The sequence below is a fragment of the Empidonax traillii genome, unplaced genomic scaffold (assembly GCF_003031625.1).
Source record: "Empidonax traillii isolate 1590-97213 ecotype Southwest subspecies unplaced genomic scaffold, ASM303162v1 scaffold20:size5563877, whole genome shotgun sequence".
Lineage (NCBI taxonomy): Eukaryota > Metazoa > Chordata > Aves > Passeriformes > Tyrannidae > Empidonax > Empidonax traillii.
This window is the reverse complement of record NW_020955213.1, coordinates 5,330,986-5,356,132: the sequence shown is the minus strand read 5'-3', so window position 1 is coordinate 5,356,132 and position 25,147 is coordinate 5,330,986. Positions and strand designations below refer to the sequence as shown.

Here is a 25,147-nt window from a genome sequence, read left to right as displayed (position 1 = left end):
GAATCAGGAAGTATTACAGCTCACTGTCAGCCAGAAGGAACAACTGAGACTAATCAGCTTTCACTTAAAAGTATAGCATTCGCACTAAGCTCTTGCTGCTGGTGGTTTTATATTCTTATTCTTATTAATCACTGCTATTATGAATTTCAAGGGATGACAACTTTAGGAAGATCCTTTGGGAAGCAGGATCAGGGATCCTCTGGATGAGGTGCTGTATAAAGACATCTGTAAAACAGGGCTGTTTATTCATAAGGATAAACAAAATCTTCAGGAAAATATGGTTCAGGAGAAAAAGCTGGGAGATAGCTGTTTCTAGAATAAAAGCTAGAAGTTCTATTTCTAAAACGTGTATTATGACCAAAAAAAATTTTTTAAATTGCAGTTTCAGTCTTCATGTTTTATAACAGCCTAAACGTAGCCTTTTAAGAATATCAAGAGATGATTTCTGATATTTTGTTTTGTGAAAAAATCCAAGATTTTGATGTTTTTCATGTTGATTTGAAGTAAGAACAGATTTTGCAGTCCTGATGTTTCCCATGGGACTGAATTTGTTTATATTGGCTGTAACAATACCTTATCATTTGATAGAGACGTTGCAAAAATAAATGAATGAGTGTTTGAGGAACACTTGGGCTTCAGAGAAGCCTGGGGAAGGGTTTGCAGGTCTCATGGCAGCTCAGGCTCTGCTGTGCCCCAGCTGGGGATGGCACAGCAGGCAGAAAGCCACGTGCTGAATGAGTGTGACACACTGGGTAGAGCAAAACTTGGAGAAGGTTGGTCAGCGCTTTTATGCAGGCTGTAGGACAAGAGATTTGGACAAATTATGTTTCCCAAGATCTGTATTTGACAGTATTTTCAATAACAACTATCTTTGGTCATCTGCTGCAGATGGACTGGATTTCTTGGGAAATGATAATACTGTGCTTTTGCTCACAGCAAGCACTGTAGATAAAGATGTGTCATTACATAACATTCATATGACTGAGAGATGATAACTTGCTCTAAAAAAGGTAATTCATGAGTTGGGGGCCAGTGGAGGCCTATATGAAAGATTGTGAAGATACCAGAACAAGACATTGTCCTGCACACCAAAGTACTTCGCATTATAAATTTAATTAAGATAATCTAGCTTATTTTAAAAGGAATTGATTAAATTCCTGAGATAGATGGAAACATGTCTTGTGCAGTTTCTCTACTGATTCCATGTTTAACCCATTCCTGATGATAGTGAGGAGTATGAGTTGTTTTGGATATTCACCCTGTTTGCAAATGCCTAAAAATTCAGAGAGAATCATCAGGAAGTCCTTATTTTTTCAGCAGTAATATTCCCTTCAAAAGGACATTCTTGAAATTCATTGTAAATTCTTGCTTTTGGTCAACAGAGAATTTTTCCTAGCTGTTCTTATTCAAATCTGGAACAGGGTAATATCTAACTGGGTTTGTGGCGAAGTTTGTGAAAGTGATCACTGTAAAATCTGGAAAAGACAATGCAGATCTCGTGTCTCCTAGGAAGAAGGTTAACAGTAAAAGAAATCAAACTACAAAGAGAGGTTCTTAGGTCTTGAAAGAAGAGACCTTAAAGAGCAGTGTCATTTGTTCCCAATATATCTTTCCCATGTTGAAGCAGAGATGAAGAAGTTTTCCTTTTATTTTCCTAATTTAATAACACAATAAAAATAGGTCATGGCATTTAGCGTGAAGCAGGCCATGGTTTCAAAAAATCGCTGCTTCTAATTTGTGTATTTCTTGTGGGTTTTATCACTCAACGCCCACATTACCTAATTATATACACCTCAAATCAAAACTGAAGAATAGCTTGCTTATTAAAATCTGTCATTGCTGTTAGAAAACATGTCACTGCTACACATTTTGTTTCTGCCTTGGCTTGTCACTGCCATTGCCACCTTCATACCCTGCTTGCCCCCATTTACTTGTTATTTTCCAGGGTGGGTGGAAATGGGGAGGCTTCTCCCATGGGAAGAGGCAGCCCCTTGACAGGCATCTCCTGAATCACCTTTGCAGGGCAAAAACAAATGGGGAGGACCCAAAGCATGTTACTGAGGTCTGTATCTGTGCAAGTTTTCTGATCTTCTTTCTTTTGAGGTATTAATTACCTGTTAGCTCACTTTTCAGAGGCATTTCTTACTGCTATCTTTCATCTTTTCCCCTTGTTCTTATGCATACTCCTTCATAGTTGTCACGGAGGAATATTGGGATGGAAAACTTTTATCTCTTCCAATATTGGATTTTGCTTCATGATATTATTGCTGTGTCTGCAACAACCTAATTTCCTCCTCCTCTGTTTATACCTTTATTGCTGAGTTATAACCCAGGTAAATTTTCTCTCTTGTCACTCTGCCATTTGACAGAAGATGATTAATTTAATAACAAGGGTTGTTTTTTAGAAACTCCCTGAAAAGGCTGCCCATTCAGGTGATGGACAAAGGTGCCTCCCACATGCAGTACAGTGTAGCTGTATTTTAAGGGCTTTACTATAACTGCATTTCACTCCTTGGCAGTTGTGCTGAGCCTTAGATAGGGTTCCTCAAATGGGGATATATTGCCTAAGATGGAAGAAATAGCAATGAAGAAGCTATTCATTAAAACTGAGCAAATACTGGGGGGAAAATGCTAATATTCACTTGATTTAAAAAATGAATTAGCTTTAGCTGTTTTCCCATCCCCTTCGGCATTTATTTTCCAGAACTATGCATCCCATCAGACTATACTAGTGTAAATGTTCTCAGAAAGCTCATTTTAACTAGTATACTGAATTATTTGTATGATCCCCAGGGATTGCCTCCTTGTAATTACACAAATAAGTACTTGACTTACTTGTAGCTTACTTGTAATTGGTACAGTGGGCAACTGTTGATGCACATTAACCATGTTTTACTGGTATATAGTGATCACCAACAGATCCTCCTGACTGCCCTTCCAACATGCCATGGACTCATTTTGTCAAGGGATGGAGAAGCTTTATAGTGCACAGTGCCTAATAATTTTTGAAACTATGGTAGCACCTTGCTGCTGCTGTAGCCCAGTTTTCTTTTGATGCCAACCAAGTGCTGGTTCCAGCTGTGCATGGTTTGTGCAGCCAGTCCCAGGGTGAAACAAGCTTTATCAGGTAAAATTATCTTGAAAGTTTCACTGCCCACTTGGCCTTTACAGTTGGACACTGCTGGTAGAGGTCACCTGTTGTTACAGGAAACTCTCACTCCAGAAAGGAGTAATAAATTTTCAGAGGAGTCAGTCTGAAGATGTCATAGAATCATCATAGAATCTCAGAATGGCCTGGGTTGGAAGGGACTTTAAAGCTCATCTAGTTCCAACGCTCCTGCCATGGGCAGGGACACCTCCCACTAGACCAGGTTGCTCCAAGCCCCATCCAACCTGGCCTTGAACACTTCCAGGGATGGGCCATGCCCCCTCATTCCTTCATGTGTATCTTTTCTAAGAAGTCAGAGGACAATACAGCTGCTTCAGTTGGAATCTATGATACAGAGGTAAATGGAATGTGAATGTGAACAGGGGCAGTCTCCTCTTTGCTGGGAAGAGTACTGCTTGGACCCTCCTTAGTAGCTAATTCCTGAGCCTTTTGACTTTGTAAAAGAGAGATGTGACCATACTCCTTGTGGGAACTTGAGACTGGATTTCTGCTAGTCCTAGTAATTCCAGTTGCATCTTCTGAGTGTGATAAAATTTACAGTAAAAGACAAAAGACAGGTTTCACAATGTAGCAGGAAATGGTAAGGATTCTACAAATACTGGGGCTATTTCAGGACATTTTATGTGTTTAAAAATCAATAAACCAAGAGACTCCAAACTTACCTTGCCCTCAGTGTGCAGGAGAGCTTGGTGGAGTCAGTGGAGACAAGAAAAGTCTGTACTAAAAACAGTAGTGGTCAAGAAGTGTTCTGGGGTTTTAATCCACTCCGGGCAATAAATTCCTCATTAGCCTTGGGCAAAACATGTAAGAACTCGGTTTTCATTTCCTTCTTTGTGAAATCACTCATGTGGGAATATCATCTGAGCGCTGGGAGGTGCTGCTGGCAGACAAGTCCTGTTTCTGAAATCAAGGACTGAAGACAGGGAGGCAAGCGTCGTGATAAACAGGGATAGCAAATTCCTAAAGCACCACAGCACTTCCACGAGTTTACTCTGAGTGCTGAAGTTGCTACTGAATCTAAAATGCACTTCAGCTCTAAGGATTTCTTTTTTTTAAAAGAATGTTTGAACATTACATTGTTGCTGCCTATCTCTAAGACCCCTTCTTTCCTGCTGCCTCTAATGAATATTTTTAATCTTTATCATCTTTATTCTTTGATTTGGAGTTTCTCAGGGCAAGTAGGTCCTTCTTGCATGTCTGGAATATGCCTGGCACACCAAGAAAACTAAGAGAGTAAATGAACAACAGTACTGTAAAGGTCTCTGACAATGAAAGGCTGATTTATTTATATGCTTCAGTAGAAGGCAGCCCACTAACAGATTAAGACTTATGAAGGGATGATAAAAACAGCTTGATTTAGATGCTTTTTTTTTTTAAGTAGTGTGAATGGAAAGTGGGGTTTTAGATCTGTTGTGCTTTGCATCTCTGCATCTTTCTGTCAATGATGAGCTACTCTTATACCTCATTTGATTGTTAGGTTATAAGCTTTTTTATATAATTCACCTGAATTATTTAAAAATATATAAACCCTTTTCCTGTCTGCAGAAGTTATTCAGTCCTTTGCATTCTTGGCTGGTATCATACTGACTGGAGCTGCAGGGAGCAGGAAAGGTGAATCTCTTAAAAGATTTTTTTTTCTATGCACACTTCAACTATGTAAATGTGATTACATTCAGATATTATTTAGTAGTCCTCATTTTCACAATGGAGTGCAAACATTCATTACTTCTAACAGATGTAATCACTGCTATCTTACAAAATAGAAAATTCCATATAGTGCTCATAATTTCATATAGAGCTCATTTTAAGATGTTCAGCTCCCCAAAGTATGTCCGTGAGAAATGAGGCTGTCACAAAGAGATTTGTCCCAGGCCATGCTGGGAAGTGTCAAACTTGAATTTGGCAATTGCAGTGTCCTGACCCCAAATGGTGCTGGCTGATTCGAAAGGTCAGACGAGGTTGTGTCCACAGTGAAAGATGACACTTAGACCATCTTTTGGCACAGGTCTTTTGTGTTTTTCAATAATGATAATGTTTCAGTGACAACAATACATGAAATATGGGCTCTGCTGTAAAGACAGAGCACCTTGTTTTCTGTGTAATTCCCTCTCAGTCTAGACAGGTCCTTGCAATCTGGGTGTTGGGTAGGCAGCTGGTTGGTTTAAGCTAGACTTTCATAATTCATTTTAGAGTGAGTTTGGCAAACTTGTTTTTAGAAGTGATATTGTAGACTGGCAACTCCTATCTTCTCTCATCTGAGAAAACTGGGAGAGACAACTGTGCTCCTTCATGGGATGAGGCATGCCAAGAGCAGAGGCCACCTCAGTACCAGCCTACATGGCTGCTCCCCATGGTGACCACTCAGGCAGGGGAGCGTCTCTGGCTGCTCCGTTTGATGGTTTCTATGGCCCCAAAAATGGAGCAGAAAACCAGGTTCATGGAAGGAGAGGGGTCAGAGCAGTCTCAGCCTTCTTGGAACAAACACTAGAACTGAAGCAGTGGGACAAATCTGTAGGGTGTTCTGCAAAAGCTGGTGGCATTCTGCTCATGTAAAGTGTTATTTAATAGATGGGAATTCATGGCAGCATTGTCCGAAACGTTTTCTAGCCAAGACTTATTAAATTTCCACAGGAACCCCATTGCCAATCAAACATCTCTGTTTTGTTCAGACTTCTGATGGTATGGTTTATTTGAGACAGTCATATAGCCCAGGTAGCTACACCTATTAGTAAGTTGGCTGCACTTTCCGTTACCAGATACTATTTTCATCTACTCTGTACTTTGTCAGAATTTTTTAAATCTATCACTTTTCCAGGCTGAAGTTTGTGAGGAAGTTTCAGGTCTCATCACTGCAGTTATTTCCAATAATTAGACTCAGAAAACACTTTCTTTTGTCCATTTAGTCAGAGCCTTGAGATGTGATTTGTTTAAGTCTCCATAATATCTGAGACAAGAGTTTTTCATTTGCCATGAGTTCAGTATGTACTTTTGCCCTTGCTGCGGGGGAACAAAAAATAGTGGTTTACTTTGGCATGAGCTCCTGTAAATCTCTCTTTGCAGATATCCAATAAAAACATATTAGGGTTTGGCAGATAAGTTTTTCCCCAAATGAGTTTGCCTTGAGCAATAGATCTAGGCAGAATATTATTTTTTTCCCCCTGGAACACTTGGGGAAAACTTAAGAGATTGGCAGCAGTGGGGCAGGAGAGAGGAACCAGAGCAAGTGGGGAGTGGAAGCAGAAGGTGGAGAGAGGCTGGCAGGGCAAAATATTTTTACCTACACAAATGTGCTTCTCCCTTTCCATGTCAGGTTCCTCAGTTCAAACGTGATTTTTTTCTCTGGAAAGCAGCAGACTGAATACATTTTTATTGCTTTCTATTAGTTTGCACAGAAGAGAAGTATCATCCCCACTTACTGGCTGCTTCTCTCACTGCGTACACAGCAGTGCTGATGAAAGAGAGAGGGGGTTTCCTCCAACAACACCTGGCTAGAGGTTTTTAGGTATAACCCACGTTGCTGATTGCGTAGGATGCTTTCTTCTGCTGTTCATTACATAGCAGAGAAATACCAAGTTCCTCAGAGGAATCCTCCCTGTGCCCCTGTTGCAAACCAGTAATGGAGAAGCCCAAAGGAGAGGACCTAGTGTACAGCAAGGGTGAAGGGAGGATTGCATCTGTGTTTTACCTCAGTTCCCAGTGAGAATATTTTGGTTGTCTAGCTAAGCTCTCGGAGAATGCAGATTTGTCAGCAGCAGCTGTAGGAGCTTGATGGTGGAAGAACAAAGTAGGAATTTATAATATGCATATAATTGTAAAGAGAAGGATTTTTTTAGTGGGAGATCAACAATAGTGCAGAGTAATAATCATCTTAAAGGGTGACTCTCTAGAATTAGTTGTTATTTTGTTTGAGGCCTTTGAAATCGTTTCCATACTATATAATTATCTTAAATTTTAAGTGCTTCCTGCAGTGATAATGTGTGCATTTTTGCATTCTTATGTAAATGCTTTAGCAGTTCCCAGTGTTGAATTGGAAATGTCATTCAAAAACAGGTAATGGCTTTGCAAAATCTAGGGGAAGAAATTAATCTTTTTCTTCCACATCATTTTCCAGTTTGCATTCTGTGCTTGTGTGGCTTGTGTTTGCAGCTCTGACAGAAGCTGCTTTTCAATAACAAACATCCAGTGGTGGGAGACACCAAAGTGAAAAGCTAAATCTCACCAATCAAACCTTAAAAAGAAAAGAGACAAGCAGACAAACTGTTATATCCTACAGAATAAAAAAAAAAAAAAAATAATTAGTCTGTATACTCAGTTAATCCTAGGGAAAGCCAGTTAGGAATAATTATAAAAACATTCCACACTGTAAGGAAAGTCCAGGAATCCCTGATAAGATGATAATAGATGATAATTTTTAAGTGGTGTTGCTGTGAACACAAGTAACTGGTCTTCTGGAGGCCGCAGCAAAGGGCTGAGGCTGGGATCAAGGGATGGGGTGTGGGTCACTCTTGAAGGTCTCCTGCAAGTCATGACCCCAGAAATCAGTCACTGCAGATCTGGAGGCCCAAAGCTCTGCCAGCCCCAGTCTGGTGTTCTTTCCTTCCAGTTTAGCAAAACACACAAGGGTGGCACAAATGCCAAATCCAGGGAAGAGTTAATTCCCATTATGCCACAGATACTGCTGTACCTGTGGCTAATTGTACAGATGCAGACACAATGCCTAAAGCAATATGTGGTGTTCAGTCTGACTCCCCTGAAGGCACCATGTAGGAACAAGAAGGGATATTGGGATATCGACAGGTCGCTCAGGGCAGGTACATTTGCCTGTTCAGGCCAGAGAATATTTTGCAAGAGGGAGAAAAGGAATGAACATACAGCTTCCCCACAAGGAGAGAGTCAACTTGTGAGACTGGGGTGTCGCTTACAGTGTAGAGCTGGCAATGGTGGAGGTCATACTTGAACCAAAGAAACAAGGCAAGAGTTCAGCATTGTACAGGAGAACAATGATTAAAGTATGAGGTTTAAAAGGCACTATGTTTCACTAAAAAGCTAGGGCTGAGATTTCAAAGCAGACATGGAGTTCAGTCACATACCTTCTAGTTTCAAAGAAGGATTTTTGTTAACCTTCGCTGAGCAGTTTGGAAAATTGACATAAATTCTTACATATCATTCACTTTTAATAATTTAGAGCTCAGTCCTGCAGCACTAACTCAGGCAAAAAGTCGTGATTCATTTCAGTGGGAGCTTTGCCAAAATAAGACTGTAAGGTTTGGGGGCTATTCCAGTGAAGGGGGAAGAAATCCCTGTAAATATTGCAAAGCAAAAACTCTGAGATGTGCCCAAGGTAATTTCTTTCCATTTCAGCAGTCAGACTCCCAGTGCCATGGTTGATCCGAGGCAGACTTTCCCTGGCTTAGACAAGAGCAGAACGGAAATCCTCTGCTGTACAGTACATGGTATTAAAGCTCACTTAACCCATCTCCTGTGGTGATGGGGGACAGCAACTTGAGGCCGTCTGGGGACAGCTTGAGCTGCTCTGCTGAACTGTGGTGTACTGGGACGGACCAGTCTTGCCGAGGTCTCCAGCAGAGATCACAGACTGGGCTCAGTTCCACAGTAACACCGAAGGAGGAACAGGGCAACACCTCTGCAGCTCAGTTTTGGGTTTGGTAGGAAATGCCTGGCCCCCTATCCTGGTTTTGGCTGGGACAGAGTTAATTTTCTTCTCAGTAGCTGGTACAGTGCTGTTTTGCATTCAGTGTGGGAATGACGTTGATAATGCACTGATGGTTTGGTTGTTGCTCAATAGTGCTTACCCTAAGCCAAGGACTTCTCAGTTTCTCATGCTCTGCCAGTGAGCAAGTGCACAGAACCTGGGAGGGAGCACGGTTGAGATAGGTGACCCAAATTAGCCAAAGGCATATTCCAAACCATGTGACATCATGCTTAATATATAAACTGGGGGCAGTTACCTGGAAGGGGGACAATTGCTGCTTGGGGATGGGCTGGGCATCAGTTAAGGGATGGTGAGCCAACAGCATTGTGCATCTCTTGTTTTTCTTGGTTTAATCTCTCTATCCCTCTCCTTTTTCTTGTTAGTATTAGTTTTACTTTTTTTTTGGTTATTAAACTGTTCTTATCTCAATCCATAGGGTTTGACTTTCTCTTTTCCTTCTGGTTGTCCTCCCCATCCCACCAGGGAGGTGGGGAAGTGAGCAAGTGGCTGTGTGGTACTCAGTTGCCGCCTGGGGTTAAACCACAACACCCCCATTAGCATTACCCCCCTGCCTGCAGGAAAACTGCGTTTCTGAACTTGTCCGCCCATATTCTTTGTGCAGACTTCAGTAGGCAGATGATGGGATTCATCAGCAAATCCCTAAATCCTTGGTCTGCTGTGCCTTCTTCCCTCAGCCTTTTTTGCTCCCTGTTAGGTTACAGTAACAACAGGTCCCCTGGACAGTGAAATGAAGTTCAACCAGTGGGTAACTTGACGGACAAGATCACTGTTGTATTTTCAATTGCCAGATGGTTTCGCTGTGCTCTCTTCCTGGCTGGCTGCAGCCAGATACTATTTGCTGACTTCGAAGTAGATAACTAGAATTTAGAAGCAGAACTGATCCAAGGCACTTTAGCTACCTCAAGAAAAAAGGCAGCAGTAGTTCTCCAACTAAGCCTTGGACTTACCTTTCAGATTCCTCCTTGTAATACAATACATGGCATCTGTTAATCTAGTACCAGATGTTTTTTGTTTTAACTGTGCTTAAGAGGACTTTCTGAGGCAGGGATACAACTTTTGGTTTTAAAATCAAAGTGCTCACAGCCTTTACCTTTCTGTATGACTCAGGAACAAAGATTTCACTAGAACCCTTCTAAATCCTTTCAGGGAGCTCCCTGTCTGTTCAACAGGTAACACTGTCAGAGAAATTGAGATGGAGATGAAAAGGGTTCTTTGACTCAAATTTTCAGGAAGCCTGAGAGACTTGAGGGTGCAGATGTGTAAGTCAGGGAGTGGTCATACCTATGTTTGAAGTTAGTGTTTTGCTAAATTTTTCACTGTGTGAGAATTCTTAACAGTTCTCCTGTTGAAATATTGTAATACAGAGATCTGCAGTATTTGGCTCATGGAGCAACTGTTCCACAGTATTCCCAGAAATCTGCGATTGCAGTCCACGCTATCTTAGGTTAGGGGTTTAAATTGCACCTCCTAGAGACATTTGGGTGTCTTCCAAGTTTAAATTAGGTTTGCAAGTGTTTTACCAAGGACCTGTTTCTCCTCTGCTGCTTAGACAACAGCATCATGGTGCCTCCCAAAAGTCTGGCTCCAGAGTAATCTCTTACACAGCCCAGGGGCAGCAGGGAGTCATAAAAGAGCCAAGTGACAGACCCTTGCAAAGTCCATATCACTGTGTGGGAAAGAAAACAGAGCTTTATAAGTTTGTCTGTGTGCTCAGGCTGTCTCTTGGAAGGGTCTCTTGGACAGGGATTTCTATTACAAAATGTACTCATTTCAAAGAAAAGTTGCAATAAATCACTGGAAAGGAAAGCCTGTTTTCTTAGCTTCATTAGGATGGTTGTTGGGGGACTGTTAAGAGGACATGTAACATTCAGTCCAGTCTCTAGATGTTATCACAGCCATATAATGAAAGTGAGGTATTGGAAATGTTTGTTTCTGTCTGCATTATGCGTACTTTGGAGGCAGCTTTGTGCGCCTGTCTGATGTTTCAGTGTTTCCTGGGGCTCTGCCTGGGCTGGTTTCCAAGGGGACGATGAGAGGTGGAAGGGACTGGTTGCTGCCTCCTTGTCTGTCTGAGCTTTTCCCAGGGACATGTTCAGGCTTTGCTGGAGAGCACACTGTGATTTGAGTGCTGACTGTAGCATGAAGCCTCCCATTCCTCAACCTGCATGGTGCCAACTTGCTTATTTGAGCAATGCAGTGATTTAAGTGCTAGTGCATGATTTTCCTGAATTACAAGCCGTTATGTCTGCACTCCTGCTACCTGTGCCTGTGCAGGGGAGCTGGACTCTGCTCTACTGCACAGTTCTTCCAGCAAGGTGCCGGAAAACTTCCCCAAATTACGATTTCCATGAATTTGATCCTGAAAATCTTGCTTATAAGACACGCGTATACATTCTATATGGAGAGATATTTAGCCTGTTCTTTGCATAAGTATCCTTTCTTAGGTGGGTTCTTTACCTGCTGAAACAAACATTTTCTGCCAGTCAGCATCAGCTTTCAAATAAAGGATCACTCTTGCATCTCATTTCCCTTGTATAATCCTTTATTATCTTCTTATTAAAAATTTTTGCCATCTGAAATCTCTCAAATCCCACAATTAGCCTGCCACCTAATACAAACATCCCTCTGAGATCCTCTTAGTAGCATATGGTCGATAGCATCATTTAGGGAGCTATGAGGGTGGAGGAATTCCAAAGAGCATCGCTGCTCTGTATCAAGAAGCAGGGCTTGGCTGCCAGTAATGCCCTGGCACAATCAAACCACCAAGGTTTGAAAAACATCCATCCATGGCATTCATGAATAAACAGATTTCAGTAAATCAAGCTCATTTGAAAAGGTCTCATTACCATTTGGTCAGACAGATGTGCTGGTTTGGGCAGGGTGGAGCTCACCAGTTTCTTGAACCTGTAACATTCACATTATTATTATTATGATTATTATTATTATTAAACTCAGTCTTTTGTATTTACACTCTGTAGTAAGAAGTGAGCTAATAGTGACAAATACCAAATAGCCTAGATTTCCTAAAGCAATATGTCTATGCTTCTTTGCAGGCTACCTGAACATTAAGAGCTGACAAAAATGCATGGGTAGTATTTCCCTTGGCCATCATACATTTTGTATCAGGTTGTGAAAGAGTCACTGTTTTTGTTTAGTGTAATGACCTGCTTAAGTTTTCCAGCACTGCAATTATCCATGTTACCAGTTAAGCTTGTAATGTAATGCTTTGCAGAATAAAAGCCTAATTAATAGGCCTATTAGTTTGGTATTAATAATATTTTTTTAGTATATAATGCCAGTCCAAAGACAATACTGCATTTAGTACTTTACAGAGCTTTACAATGTGTTCCTAAAACATGCTTGTCCGTATTGGAATAAGTGAAGCACCTCTACAGCAGTGATTCCAGAGCAGTCAGTGCATTGGGATGTCTGGGGAGAGAGCAGCAGCCATCTGAGAGCATTAACTGCACACAGGGAATAACAGGATAAATTTCTTTGCTGAGAACTCCAGTGTAAAAGGACGGTGTTGAATGCCGGAGTAATCGGCTAATCCAAAGCACCATAAATGTGCATCCACATTAATAAAATACCCAGGCCAAATGGCAGGACTGTCCTTTCGTGTGGAATAGACTCTAAGCTGACAGTGAAGCAAGGACCTGTTTGATGTAGTGTGGCATTATTCCTCCTCCTGCAGCTCGTGCTGTTATTTATCTTCCACTTGCAGCTTCTCGCAGTCAGTGAGCAAAGGCAATTTCTTGTGTGCAGAAAAAGAGCTCGTTCAGCAGCCTCTAAGCTCTTCCTGTGGGGCACACCCCATCCTTCTTCTTCAGTGTCAGCAAAGTGGCTGGTGGTAGTTTGGGGAGGTCTGAACTCAGCAGAGGCTGTGCTCAGGAGAGCTGCCTGCCTAGCCTGTGGGTGGAAGACCTCTGCCTCCACCAATTTGCCACCAGAAGCATAGAATGGCACCTCACCAGAGGAGCAAAAAACAATGGGATCAGTTCCACATCAACTTACCCACCTGAACTCACAGCAGTTGTACAGCCAGGTTGCAGGTTACCACAGAAACAGCACTCCCTGCTATAACCTATTCCCACAGGGAGGATGGTAGCACTTGTTCTGACTCTTGTTCATTCTGCTGCTCTTCCCACAAAAAAGAAATACCTTGGTGTGCTTTCTTGATTTTCCATAGAATTTTAGGAGCATCCACTGCAAAAAAGGGTCATGTTCCTGCTTGTAATTAAACGGACAGATGTAGATCTTGCTGCAAACACTGATTATTGTTTTCCAGCCCTTTAAGATAAATCTGCATGAATTCATGGGTGTCAGTCTGAAGATCTCTTCCATCTCCTTAGCCCAGGGCTGATGTCCTGTAAAGCTGGACCACAGAAGTGTCAGGGGAGCATTTGGTGATGCAATGCTCCAGCATCACTGCCCATCCTCTCTGAGGCTGAGGGTGCCCCAGTGGGGTTGTTGCTGCCTGTTGCACCCCATCCCAGCTTTACTTGCCTTCTGCAGCCCCTCACAGCCCGCACAACCGCAAGCAGCATTTTGGGATGGTACAGCCAAGGCACTCAATGTGGCAGTAGAAAGGTTCCACTACCCTTCTTGCCCCTTGCTCCCAGGTGTTGTTTGAACAAAAGCTGGCCAAGCCACATTGTCCAGGAGCAAATTAATCCCTGGTTGCTGCCCTGTGCTCTGCAGCCCCAGCAGCAGCAGTGTGGATTTCCCCCAGTGACAGCAATCATGTAGACAAACACAAGAGCAATTGTGTAAAAGGGCTACTGGGACAGGAATATGTTTCCTCTCTCAGCTGCTCCTGCCAGCTCGCAGACTTCTTCCCCTCACAGGGCCAGGCTGTGACAAAGTGATGTCTCTTCCTGCCACGCTCGTCTGCCGGATGGAGCGACTGCTCAGTGTGTTCTCGCTGCAGTTTGGTGCTGCTCAGTGGAAGGTGCCAAGCTTTGCACGGTGTCTCTGTCCCTGTGTCCCACTGAGGTGGTAGCACACAAAGCCAAAGGGACAGCTGGAGGGAAATAAGCAACTCAGAGGAACAAACCACAAGTAGTTTCCTCAAAACAAGGCAGCTGTGATGTCTCCTAAGGCTCCAGCTCCTCTTAGTCCTTCAGCATCTCATGCCTCTAGCCATGTTAAGTGAGTGGCAATGGGTTCAGGGCTTGGCCATTAAAACAAGTGGGATGCAGGGCTGTCTGTAACTGAGAGCAGAACATGGTCCTCACACTCTAAAAGGAGTTTTTCAACTTAGATCTGTTCTTTTAAAAAAAGCCATGTGTGACACATTTAAGCTGAGGACATTCTGCTCAACAGCTGCGTCGGTGAGAATTGACAATACCAAGATTTGATGTCAATTATAACTGCTAGAAATCTGATTGCAGTGTCTGGCAGGTTATCTGTGTAATAATGGGTATGTTATAAAATAGGTTGCTTATCATCTTTGGGGCTGCTCTGCTTTAGTTCTGGGGGAAGAAAGATGTCCTATCTGCCTTTTGCTTCCTTCTCCCTTCCTTTAATATCTAAGCTTTGGTACACTAACTTACCAGAGGGTCAGAAATACCATAAAATTGGACTGTATTTATCAGAGACACAACTTAAAAGACAGAGAACTTTTGTGAGAATGCACAATAGTGAGGCTAAGCAGCAAAGACCATTTTACTTTGTCATAAGACAAATGACTGAAAATATCTCACCTCCATTATGCAACTCAATGGTAGAGCCTCTTTTTAAATGTTATGTTTTGGTTCTGGAAATGATAGAGGGGAAAAATGAAAGAACTCAGTGAAGGGTAATGAAAATGATTAGAGACACTGAGAAACTTTCATATGAGAAGAGATTTAAAAAGATTAGGCCTGCTTGGTTAAGACAAGAGATAAATAAGCAGAGACATGATGAAGAGATGTGGGGTAATGAATGGCACAGAAGAGGCACACCGGCTACTTTCATGTGCTGTTTTCCAAAATTAAAAGCTGAGGGAAGAAAGCTGTGAAAAAATAGACAAGAAATGTTCCTATGATAAAAAACAACACCACACACATCTTTAATATGTTTTCCGCAGTGCCAGCTTCACCTGTGGAAGCCTCTGTCGCAGAGAACAGAGATAATGAGCTTAGGAAAATTATGAAAAGGATTGGCTGCTCTGGGGAAAATCGTGAGCCTACTGAGAGGAAAAGGGAGTTCTCTTGTAGCTTTGAATGGAAGCAGGATTCACCAGCTGGCACGATTCCATGGCTGCTGAAATGATCTGCCAGCTTCAGTGGGCTCTGGGTATTTATTACACACAGCTACCTATGTGCTACATGTAGACAGTGACCTGCTGCAGCTGCCTCCAGTGATCACTCGATCTCTCAGACAGGGTGAGCAGCCAGGATCCCTCCCAGCATGTTTTCAGGGAGCAGATCTTTTCCAGCGTCCCTGTTTTCTCTACCATGCAGATCACGTACAGAGGCAGCTCTGCTCAGAGGGCAGCTCTGGGTGCTTTGCTCAGCCGGGAAGGTTCAGTTCCTCTGCTTGACTCAGTTATGTGGAAGGATCATGAGAAGCTGCAGCAGGTCAGATCCAAGGTCCAGCAAGCTCACCACCCAAAAATGTTCAGTGGCACATACCTAAAGAGGAATATTTGATCAGAGTGAGGAAGTACAGAGAAAACATGCAGGATACTTCCATCTCTGACTTTTCATCTGGGGAGTGCCTTAGCCAGAGACTGTAGTGGTGTTAACCAGTCCTTGACCAAACCTGGTAGGGCAGTCCATGAACGAAAACAACCTTTGGCTAGACATTGAGGAAGTTATTCTAATCTTTCTTTAAAAAAAAAAAAAAAAATCTATGCCTACATTAGTATAAGAAGATCTCTGTCCAAAGAGGCCTAATTGCAAATTAACACATAGTCTTTCCTTTGCAGATTTTGAAGCAGTAACAGGACTTTTGTATGTGGGAAACAATAAAAATTAAATAACATTTTTTAAATGGCTTTTAGGTAATAGTAGGATTGTAACACATCTGCTGATCTTTTCCATTAGTCTGGTTTAGAGCCCTCAGACAACCTGGTGGGCATTTACTGCTTAGTGAATCTTCCCAAGTTTCACTAAACAGGCAATGTTTAAAGACTAGTTTCTGCCTTTTATTTTATTTGAATGTCTCTGATTTTGAACTAGGGCTGGCAAGTCTGGTGTCCTAAAGCTGCAGAAATTAAAAAAGGGTAGGTGCAAGCATTAGAAAGTATTCAAATAAGACTTGATGATTCAGGTAATGGCAGAGGTTTTCCCTGTACTGTGATTCCAGGATCCTCTGCACATGATGCAGAAGACAAGCATTTGGGGGCAAAGTGGATCTTCTGCCTTTCTGATTCATGCCAAGTAAATTGCACCTCATAAATTTGTGGAACAGATTAGGAAAGAGACCTGTGTTTTAAATCTGGGCGGTGACATCTTGTGTTTTAACCACATTACAGGCTTTTTTGAACAGGAATAATTTCCTCTGCAGTAATCAGAAGTGTGTTTTCTTTCTGTATGTATCATACTTAGTTCTCTTGCCCCAGTTAAGGAATCCTTTGGTTAGTCAACAGTTTTGGAAGTGAAGCATCACCAAGAGACAGGGGAACAATAATATGATCACGCATAGTTCCTGTCTCAATTAAATTTCAACATTGTTTACAGTCATTGAGTCTTTTCCCTGGGGTCATCAGGCTGTACATCCACTCCATGGGCAGAGCACGCTGAGAGGTGATGCACCAGGTTTTCAATAGTTGGTTATTTATGTGCCTAAATGCCACTTAAAAATCTGGGCAAAGATGGCTCAGACATGTTTTCACAAATTAGTCACTCATAAGGGTAGAAAAAGAGTAATGTACAAAACTTACAGCTCTAGACCTCTGTATTTGTAATTAGTATGTTTTCTACTTCAGTTCACTGTGTGCATTTTTCCCTGAGCTGGTGCATTTGATTTGCTGTGCAAAGGAAAGATGTCAAGGGAATCGTTACAGGATCTTTTCAATGCTTTTCTCATAGATTCAGAGAATATCTACTGACAACCTGAAATCTTACTCTGGAGGTGCTGGATATCCAGCTGCTTCCTTGGGCTCCATTTTACTTTTCCTGAAAGTCCAAAATAAATTTACACACCACTGACAATTTGTGTTTCACTTGATAAATTCCTGCTTACTCCATTAGCAATAAGGCAGTTCCATGCTGTGGAGTAGTTTGGGATCACCTTCCAGGAAAACTGTGACTTCCTATCACTCCTGCCATTAAGTTGTTTACCTGATGAAATAATTTAGTGTAACTTCTCTGTATAAATTTTGATTTTTGTGAGTTGCTCCCACTGACATCACTAGGATTCCTCAAAAAAAAATAAATCTAAGCAAAATGTTCAATATTTTGGGATTTGGACCTATCTGTGGAAACTGTGATAGATCTGATCCAAAATAAATTGGTTTAAGATAATTGTAGTTTCCGTTGCTATAGTAAATAGCTTTTGGTGGCTTCAGAAAATACCAGTTTCTTCAGTGCATCTTCTCATACTGGTGATCTAAAAGCTGTTATTTTTGATAATGTTAAAGTTGAAGTATTCCCCATTTTGGAGTGTTGATATCACTGCACATTACAGGGTGATGATCCAGAGGATACACCCTGGAACTTCACATGCCAAGATGGAGAAAATCAATCTTTGTTAATAAAAAAAGGCAGGCTCAGTGGCGCAGAAAATCACTACTCTGGAGCCTTAACGAGGCTCCTTCAAAAATTCATGATTATAGAATGGAATCCTGGGCTAGATTATAGTCCTGAAAGAAACTGGGATATGGAAGAAAAAAATACCCAATTTTCATTAAGTGGAGAAAATAAAGAATAAATCCCATATACTGACATAATCACTGATCACCAGGATTATAATTACACGCCCAACATGTAAGAACATTTTCTAAGTTTCCCAAGTCCCTAATACTTTTCCTGAATACTTTTCAAAGTTGATTTTTTTTTTCTTGCTGTTTACTCATGCCTCTAGCACTAAATCCATCTAAATAAAATTTATGATTGCTCTAATCAATTGCTGTGGGGCAGCTGCAGGACACTGAACCTGTAGTGACAGACAGACACGAACAAACTCAGTCTTGACCTAATGATTTAAAATGAAGTATTTGGTGATGGCCCCTGCTGACGGTATCCATGATGCAAATACAGTATGCAATAAATATCAGAGAACAAACATCTTCATCCTCCTTCTGTGCACTGTGCATACAGCCATCCTGGTGAAGGCTCCTATGATATCACAGAATCCTGAGGACACTAAAAACCTTCCTTAAATGCAGATTTCCTGTTTTCTGTTTATGGGGAGTCTGAATTCCTGCATCACAGTCATTTGGGGCACAGAATAATTAACCGGCAATCCTGCAGTGTGTGATGTGTGTGCAATGTGTGATGGCTGATAATTTGGATGGTCTTTGGCTTGAAACACGGCTTTTGCACTATTAGAACAAGAAGAATTCCAGCTTCATTTTCATGGTATTTCAGCTTTCAGGCTTGGCATACCTGTAATGAAGACAGAATTATTTTAGATATAATCTAGTCAGCTGCCTGGAAGTATAGCCACTAAGTATATGCTACAAGGCTGTTTACCGTATTATCATACACCAAATTATTCCTTCTGAATTATTTTTCACATATTTAATGCAGCTGCAGATTTGCTCATGAAGGAACCTTTCAGTAGTTCAGCTGATCAGCTCAAAACCAAGAAGCAGCTTCTGACAGTTCATCTTCTTGCTTAGTTAAGCGTGGCTAAGTCCATGACTGTGGTGAATCCAGCACTCTAACTTTTATTTATCATTCATTCTTTCATTCAATGTTAGGGTGTATGTGTGAGGTGCTTGAGTGAGGGCAGTTTACTGTCGTGTAGGTACCGTCATCCCTGACTTCTGAGGTAAGCTGAGATTGGAATACTTTCACACAAATACTTAATTTTCATCTGTTTTGTGTAACAATTTATTCATAAGATGGGACTTCCTGGAAATCATTTGAATTATTTTCATTGCAAAGATGGACAAAGATGACAGCTGAGAGAAAGGAAAAATCTGACCTTAGAGTTCAACGCTTACTTGTATTTATAAATTTTCCATTGGATTGACTGGGATTGACATAGGATATGAGCTGGAAAAGATAAGTGTTAATTGGGGCAGTCAGCCCTCTCCCACCTTTAGCTTGCTCTTCCTCAGTATAATAATAAAGAATTTGCAGCAGAGATAACATAATGGCAAATTTGCACTTGCTGCTCTGCACTGTGTTTCAAATTTGATGTGCTCATAGAAGTCCTGTCTCTACCCAGTTGAGCTGGCACATGGACTTGCCAAGCTCAGAAAAGTACATTTTAATTGTAATGCCCCCATGTTACCATTCCTGATTCAAAGCTTCCCTCTGCTGTTCTCCTCCCTGGCTCTTTTTGTAATGAGTAGGAAAGACATACAGTGGATTAAACTAAAGGCAAGTGATGGGTAGGAACAAACTCTTGCAAAAGGTGAGCAGCTGCTTAGTATTCAGGAGCAGGCAGAGCACTTGAGCTCTGTGGGAGCTGTTTATTTGGCAAGGAGGATGCCTTTCCCTTCATGCAGCACCTTTCTGAAGCTGCAGCCATAGCTAAGGAATTGAGCAGGTATCAGTTAAGAGAAAGGGGGACAATTCTGTGTCAAGCCAGTCAGAGAAGTGAGATGGTCTTGCTTTAGTGCCAGAAAAATTGAGAGGGAATTTGTCATGATAACTGAGCACAATAAAGAGGCCTATCTGTTTCTGTGCCGCGCTGTCTGTCATGAGAATTCACCCCTTTGTAGTTCCTGCTGAATCTCAGGATGAGGATTTTGCCTGTGATGCTCTTGGGAATGTCGGGCAGGCTGGGCTGCACTGTGAGCACTGGTCTGGCTGTAAGTGGGCTCAGTTGACTGCAAACTCGCAGCTGCACAGCATTCCATCAGGGCCAAGGGAAAAAACAGGAGTGAAGGAGCTTTTAGCATCTTTTTTCTGTCCCTCTGATTCAAGGGTCTCTCTGGGCTGCTGCTCATACCGAGGTTAACTTGCTTCCTAAGAGAGCCAATGTTGTGGTTCTGTTTGCAATCTGACCCTCTGCTGCTGTGTACAGGCAGGCCTTTGTACCCAAAACAGGTCCAAATTACTGTACATAAACCATAATCTTCCAGTGAGAGCACTGTAGTTTTCCATTTTGCTGCTAATTGCAATAGTCTTTGTTACCGTGGCTGGTGCTGGGCACCAACAGGGAGGGAAGGCTTTTATGCAGAAATCTTACAAAAATGCAGTGGCTGTCCTCAGTTGAAACCAATTGTCAATTAACTAAATAACAGCCAATTAGCTTGAAGGAAAAAGAGAAGAAAATTGCTTACTTCACATTCCTTGTTGAAGCAGATGCCAGTCAAAGTATGGGAGTTTTTTTCTTTCTCCTATAAAGACAAAATGGCAAAAGATGTGCAGAAAATGCACAGTGGTGGGTTTTGGGGTTTTTTCCCTAATACCATCTTTTTCTCACATAAGAATATTTGAGGAACTAGATAAGAACATCTTAAGCTTCTGAGGCATTTAATTTCCTGTGATATTTAAAAATGAAAATGACAATCATTATGCAAGCACAATTTTTCCTCCTTTCTTTCACGCCTCTGTAGCACAAGGGCAGTTCTCTGAGGCTGTCTGCCTTCACAAGGGAAGACCAGCAAACAGCTGGCTGCTCTGTGGTGTGATGACAGGCAGAACTGTGATGTTGACCTTTGCATGACTGGACCAAACCCTTCCTCTTTCATATTTTTTGAACAACTCAGTAAGTGAGATGTTCTCAGAACTTAAAATGTTAAAAAACCCGGAGCACCCCGAGATTAGGCCAAAAAGGCATCTGCTACGAGCTAATTTAACATTGCTGGGTTAGTAAGAGACAGCCATTTACTCATGGCATATTGGCTTTGAATTTTTATTGCACTTTCCTCATAAACAGTCAAGGCCAGCAGTTAACAAAGGCATTATGTGGCCTTGCTTCCCGCCCATGGGCTGGACCACAGCTGGTCCCACAGGGTTGACATCAGGGTTACATCTGCCCAACATCCATTACTTGCATCGATCAATAAATCTTCACTTAGACTTTATACTCATCGTTCAGAAAGATCTTAGAGCTGCTCACAGCATCATTTCACAGGTTTCAAATTGTGTTACTCATTTGTTAATAAATCCAGGACCCACGTTTCAAAACTGGAGAGGGATGTCTTTTAACTACTGGGAAAACAATGGATATATGATGCTTTCTCATTACTGATGCGAGATTCAGCACTGCACATATTGATCTGTTACTTCCTTACAGGAACATTTTACACCTGAATGCAAGTTCAAAGAATCAGTATTTGAAAACTACTACGTGACATATTCTTCAATGATCTACAGACAGCAACAGTCTGGCCGGGGTTGGTATTTGGGTCTTAACAAAGAAGGAGAAATAATGAAAGGAAACCATGTGAAGAAAAATAAACCTGCAGCACACTTTCTTCCAAAACCATTAAAAGGTAACTGCCTGGGTTCACTCCATCCATCTGAACTAACATTGTCTTGTGTCAGAGGTGTTTAATTGCTGTGTATATGTCTTTGAAGGGTCTGGCTACTTATATAACAGGAGTATAATGTTCTGTAACATGCTGTTAAATCTAACCAGAGCTGCTTTTCTCAGGTTTTTCTACATTACCTCAGCATTTCTCTAATTTAACCAAATACAGTTACTAGTAACCAAAAACATTACTGGTTTCTTTGTGCCCAGGTCAATACTTTCCCTGTTATAGGTAATGAAGGCTCAGCCTGGAATGGTCCAAAAATCTGCTCACAGGCCATTAGTGACTTGCTGTATAGCTTATCAATTTGTGCTTCCTGTTACAGAATACTTGTTTATCTGGTTTTGTCTGAGATAAAACTCAGATGTGCTGTGCTTGTTTAACTGCAATTAACGGGGCATCAGCATATGACATTACCTAATGCATGTGGCTTCGATATACCACTGGGTATTAAAAACCAGGACATACAGTCATGCCAGTTAACTGAGGGATCTGAATCAGACTTGTGGTCAGTCTTGGCTCCCTCTTTGGTCAATGCCAAGAGGGAGATCTCAGTCGATGTATAAAGGTGCCTCCTTTTCTCCAGAACAACTAACTTCCATATGCTCTTTCCCTAAGAGGAATGAAGCCTTCTATTTCTGGGTTATGCACTTAGGTAGCCTTTTAAGGCAGTGTTCTTTTGAAATCAGAGAGGATATTTCAAAGGTACAGCACCCTGGGTGGATGCTGGTCTAGTCTGGCAGTCTACATTTAGGACTAGGTGCTAGGCAACTGATGTCGAGGTTGATCCTCACTTCTAATGAGTGTGAAAACAAAGGAAACAAAAGACTCAAAACCCATTTTCACACTCACCTGCTTAGGCTACGTATACAGGTAACAGGTCAAATCACAGCTGCCAACAGTGCTAATTCATGATTAATAAGGAAATGTAGATTTATGTCAGCTTAGGTCTATCTTGCAGAATTTTCTAATTGCAGTGGGTAGGCGGGTGGTTAATTGGGAGAGGGAGGGAGGGAGGGAGGAGCTGTGGTTTTTCCATTTTCTAAAATGGCAGTCTGTTGAAGAGGACCTCAGAGATTCTCAGGGACTGTTTGAAATGGAGAGTTCTACTGGCCATGGTTTTTCATTCTCTCATTACATTGCATATTTTCAAATGAAAAATCACAACATTTCACAGCTGGACTTTGCACCCACAGACTGAGTGGCACATGACATGTGCTGACGTGCTGCCTCTCTTTTGCTTTGCAGTGGCCATGTACAAAGAACCTTCTCTCCACGATCTCACAGAGTTCTCAAGATCTGGAAGTGGGACCCCAACAAAGAGCAGAAGTGTTTCAGGAGTGCTAAATGGGGGTAAATCCATGAGCCAAAACGAGTCAACGTAGCCAGGTTCAGGCAAGCCAAGTGCTCTCTAAACAGAACCTTACCTCTGGATGCAGTTGAATTCTTACTAGCAGTCTTTCATCCAAATGTTCAATTGCCCAGGACAAGCCACCGAACTTGCATAGGTCACTCGTTTATCAGCCATTAGATCTACTGGTTGTCAAAGGATATACCCCAATTATGTAGAATATGCTTGTGCATATCACAAGGCAGTTGGATAGCCAGCAAACGTAACTGCGGAATAAATCTCGGAGAAGAAATGTCCAGCTCTTTCTCTCTCTCACTTTTTCTTTCTCTCTTTCTCTCTCTCTCCTATGCTTTGTGGAATCCGAAACAAAAACATTTCACAGCATTCACTGCTGATAAGAATTTGCTTTCCAACTCAGAAAAAGACCACTTTTGCTCTTCAAAGGAAATTTTAATGCTTGTATGTTTTATAGGGGCAAACAAAAAACAAATATGTAAACTCTGTTGTTTCCTTGGCTTATCGTTTTATATCTAAGGCTTGATAAAAAAAAAAAAAAGTATCCTTTAATTTGGAATAGTGCTTTTTGATTTCTGAACTCCAATGGGTCTTTAAAGCTATGTCTTTAAAAAAAATAATTAAAAAATCAGGGTTGGAACTGAGAGTTGGTGTCTCAGGCTCAAGCAGTGTTCTTGTGGTTTTAAACACAATGAAATATAAATTTTTATAGATTTGTAGTTTCTGGTAAAGTTCTTGTGCTAACCCCAGTCTGTAGGAATTGAGTTGTTTTGTTATCCCAAGTGGAAGTTAACAGAAAGGGATAAAATTATCCTCCAGTGTAGATTTCTCTTAATTCCATTTTGTGCGTCATGTTAAACTATTGTTGTGGCTTCTTTTCTAAAGACAGAAACTGTGGAATTAAGGTGACTTAATTTTTTTATAAGAAACGTCTTATTTGTAAAAGTCCTTTCACTGTAACGGGCACGTGAATATTGTGTAGGAGGAAGCGTTAGGACAGGTTACCCCTAAACAACATATACTTATACATGCTATTGGAAACAATTGTTTAAAAAATGTAGTTAGGTTTCCATTTAGGTCATCATGTCTGTTGCATGGGAGAAAGTTGGAATATTGGCATAGAGTTGCATGATGTGTAAGATTTTGTGCATTAATCATTGTTGGATTCTGTGCTCCAAAACTGAATTAGTTCTGTACAGGCAGCTTTCTGCCTGGTACAAAAGAGTTGTTTATTATTTGTTGTATACACAACCATGCACTGAATAAACTATTTATATTAAGATGTACTTTTTAAAAAAGCTTGTTTGATTAAATGCTGTACATCTATGATTAATTTAAAGGGAAAAGGGTTGGCAATTAAATTAAAAAGTTATAAAAGATATTGTAATTAATGTTCAAAATCTTTCTGTGTGGTGGGTCATTCCCCTGTATTGCCATACACTATACAAATTAGAACATGTTCTTTCTTTTGGATATTTTTAGAACTGGTCTTGTGTGCCCAGCTGAGATACTCAAAACACAGTGACGATTCAGTGCCACAAAGTCTTGGTGACGCCCCCTCTGCCGTGCGCTGCTGGAGCCCCAGTGAATTGCACTTCTCTGCTTTGAGCTTTCCCAGCTTCTCCGTGTCTGCCCTCCCTGTTAAGACTTTCCATAGTGCAGCCACGTAGCGCTACCTCGCAGCAAACCTCAGAGCCCCCAGCACGGAGATCCCAAAATGATCTGGGAAGTCCAGTCCTGCTTGTGCCTGGTGGCACCTAGATGATGCCCAGTGTTTGCTGTGCATCACTGCAGGTATATTTATCAGCCAGCTGTATCTGGTCTTGAGGAAAAAAAGCTCCCATAGCCTTCTGCCTTTGTGCACATGCTCTGGAGAGAAAACATCCCTGTCTCCTGCCTTTTCTCTCCAAAAACATCCATGAAAACTTTTCTCCTCTACAGCATCCAGGCAGCTCTGACAGGTGAGCTTCACTCACCAAGGTTTTTCAAGAAGTCCTAGCAGGGAAAAGTTTTCATCATGGGTGGCAGAAGAACCAGGTATGTTAGTCTGAAACTAAAATCAGATATTCTGTTGTCTGCTCTGTGTTTCTCCCACTTGACCCAGCTGGAATTTAACCAGCTGGGTCAGTGCTTGGTCAGTGCTTTTCTAAGGTTAGGGCTGAGAGAGGAGGGAAGGAGATCATGTTTCAGATCTAACCCCCAGATTCATCACTTTGTGGCAAATAGTAAGTAAAGAGCTCTGACCTGCTGAGCTCCCATATTGGAGCAGGGTGTTGCTGTCCCCAAATACCC

The 25,147-nt window shown here is 41.6% G+C and overlaps 1 protein-coding gene across 2 annotated transcripts in view; it reads left to right on the top strand.

Annotated features, from left to right (window-relative positions):
- FGF13 (fibroblast growth factor 13) overlaps nucleotides 1-24,255 on the top strand; it is a 121,324-nt gene extending 97,069 nt beyond the window's left edge. For both annotated transcript variants that reach the window (XM_027899854.1, XM_027899850.1), the window contains 2 exons: nucleotides 21,252-21,450; nucleotides 22,738-24,255. In XM_027899854.1, coding sequence (XP_027755655.1) covers nucleotides 21,252-21,450; nucleotides 22,738-22,874 — 336 coding nt within the window. In that variant the 3' untranslated portion in view covers nucleotides 22,875-24,255. The remainder of the gene's footprint in view (nucleotides 1-21,251; nucleotides 21,451-22,737) is intronic.
- Nucleotides 24,256-25,147: the final 892 nt, after the last annotated feature.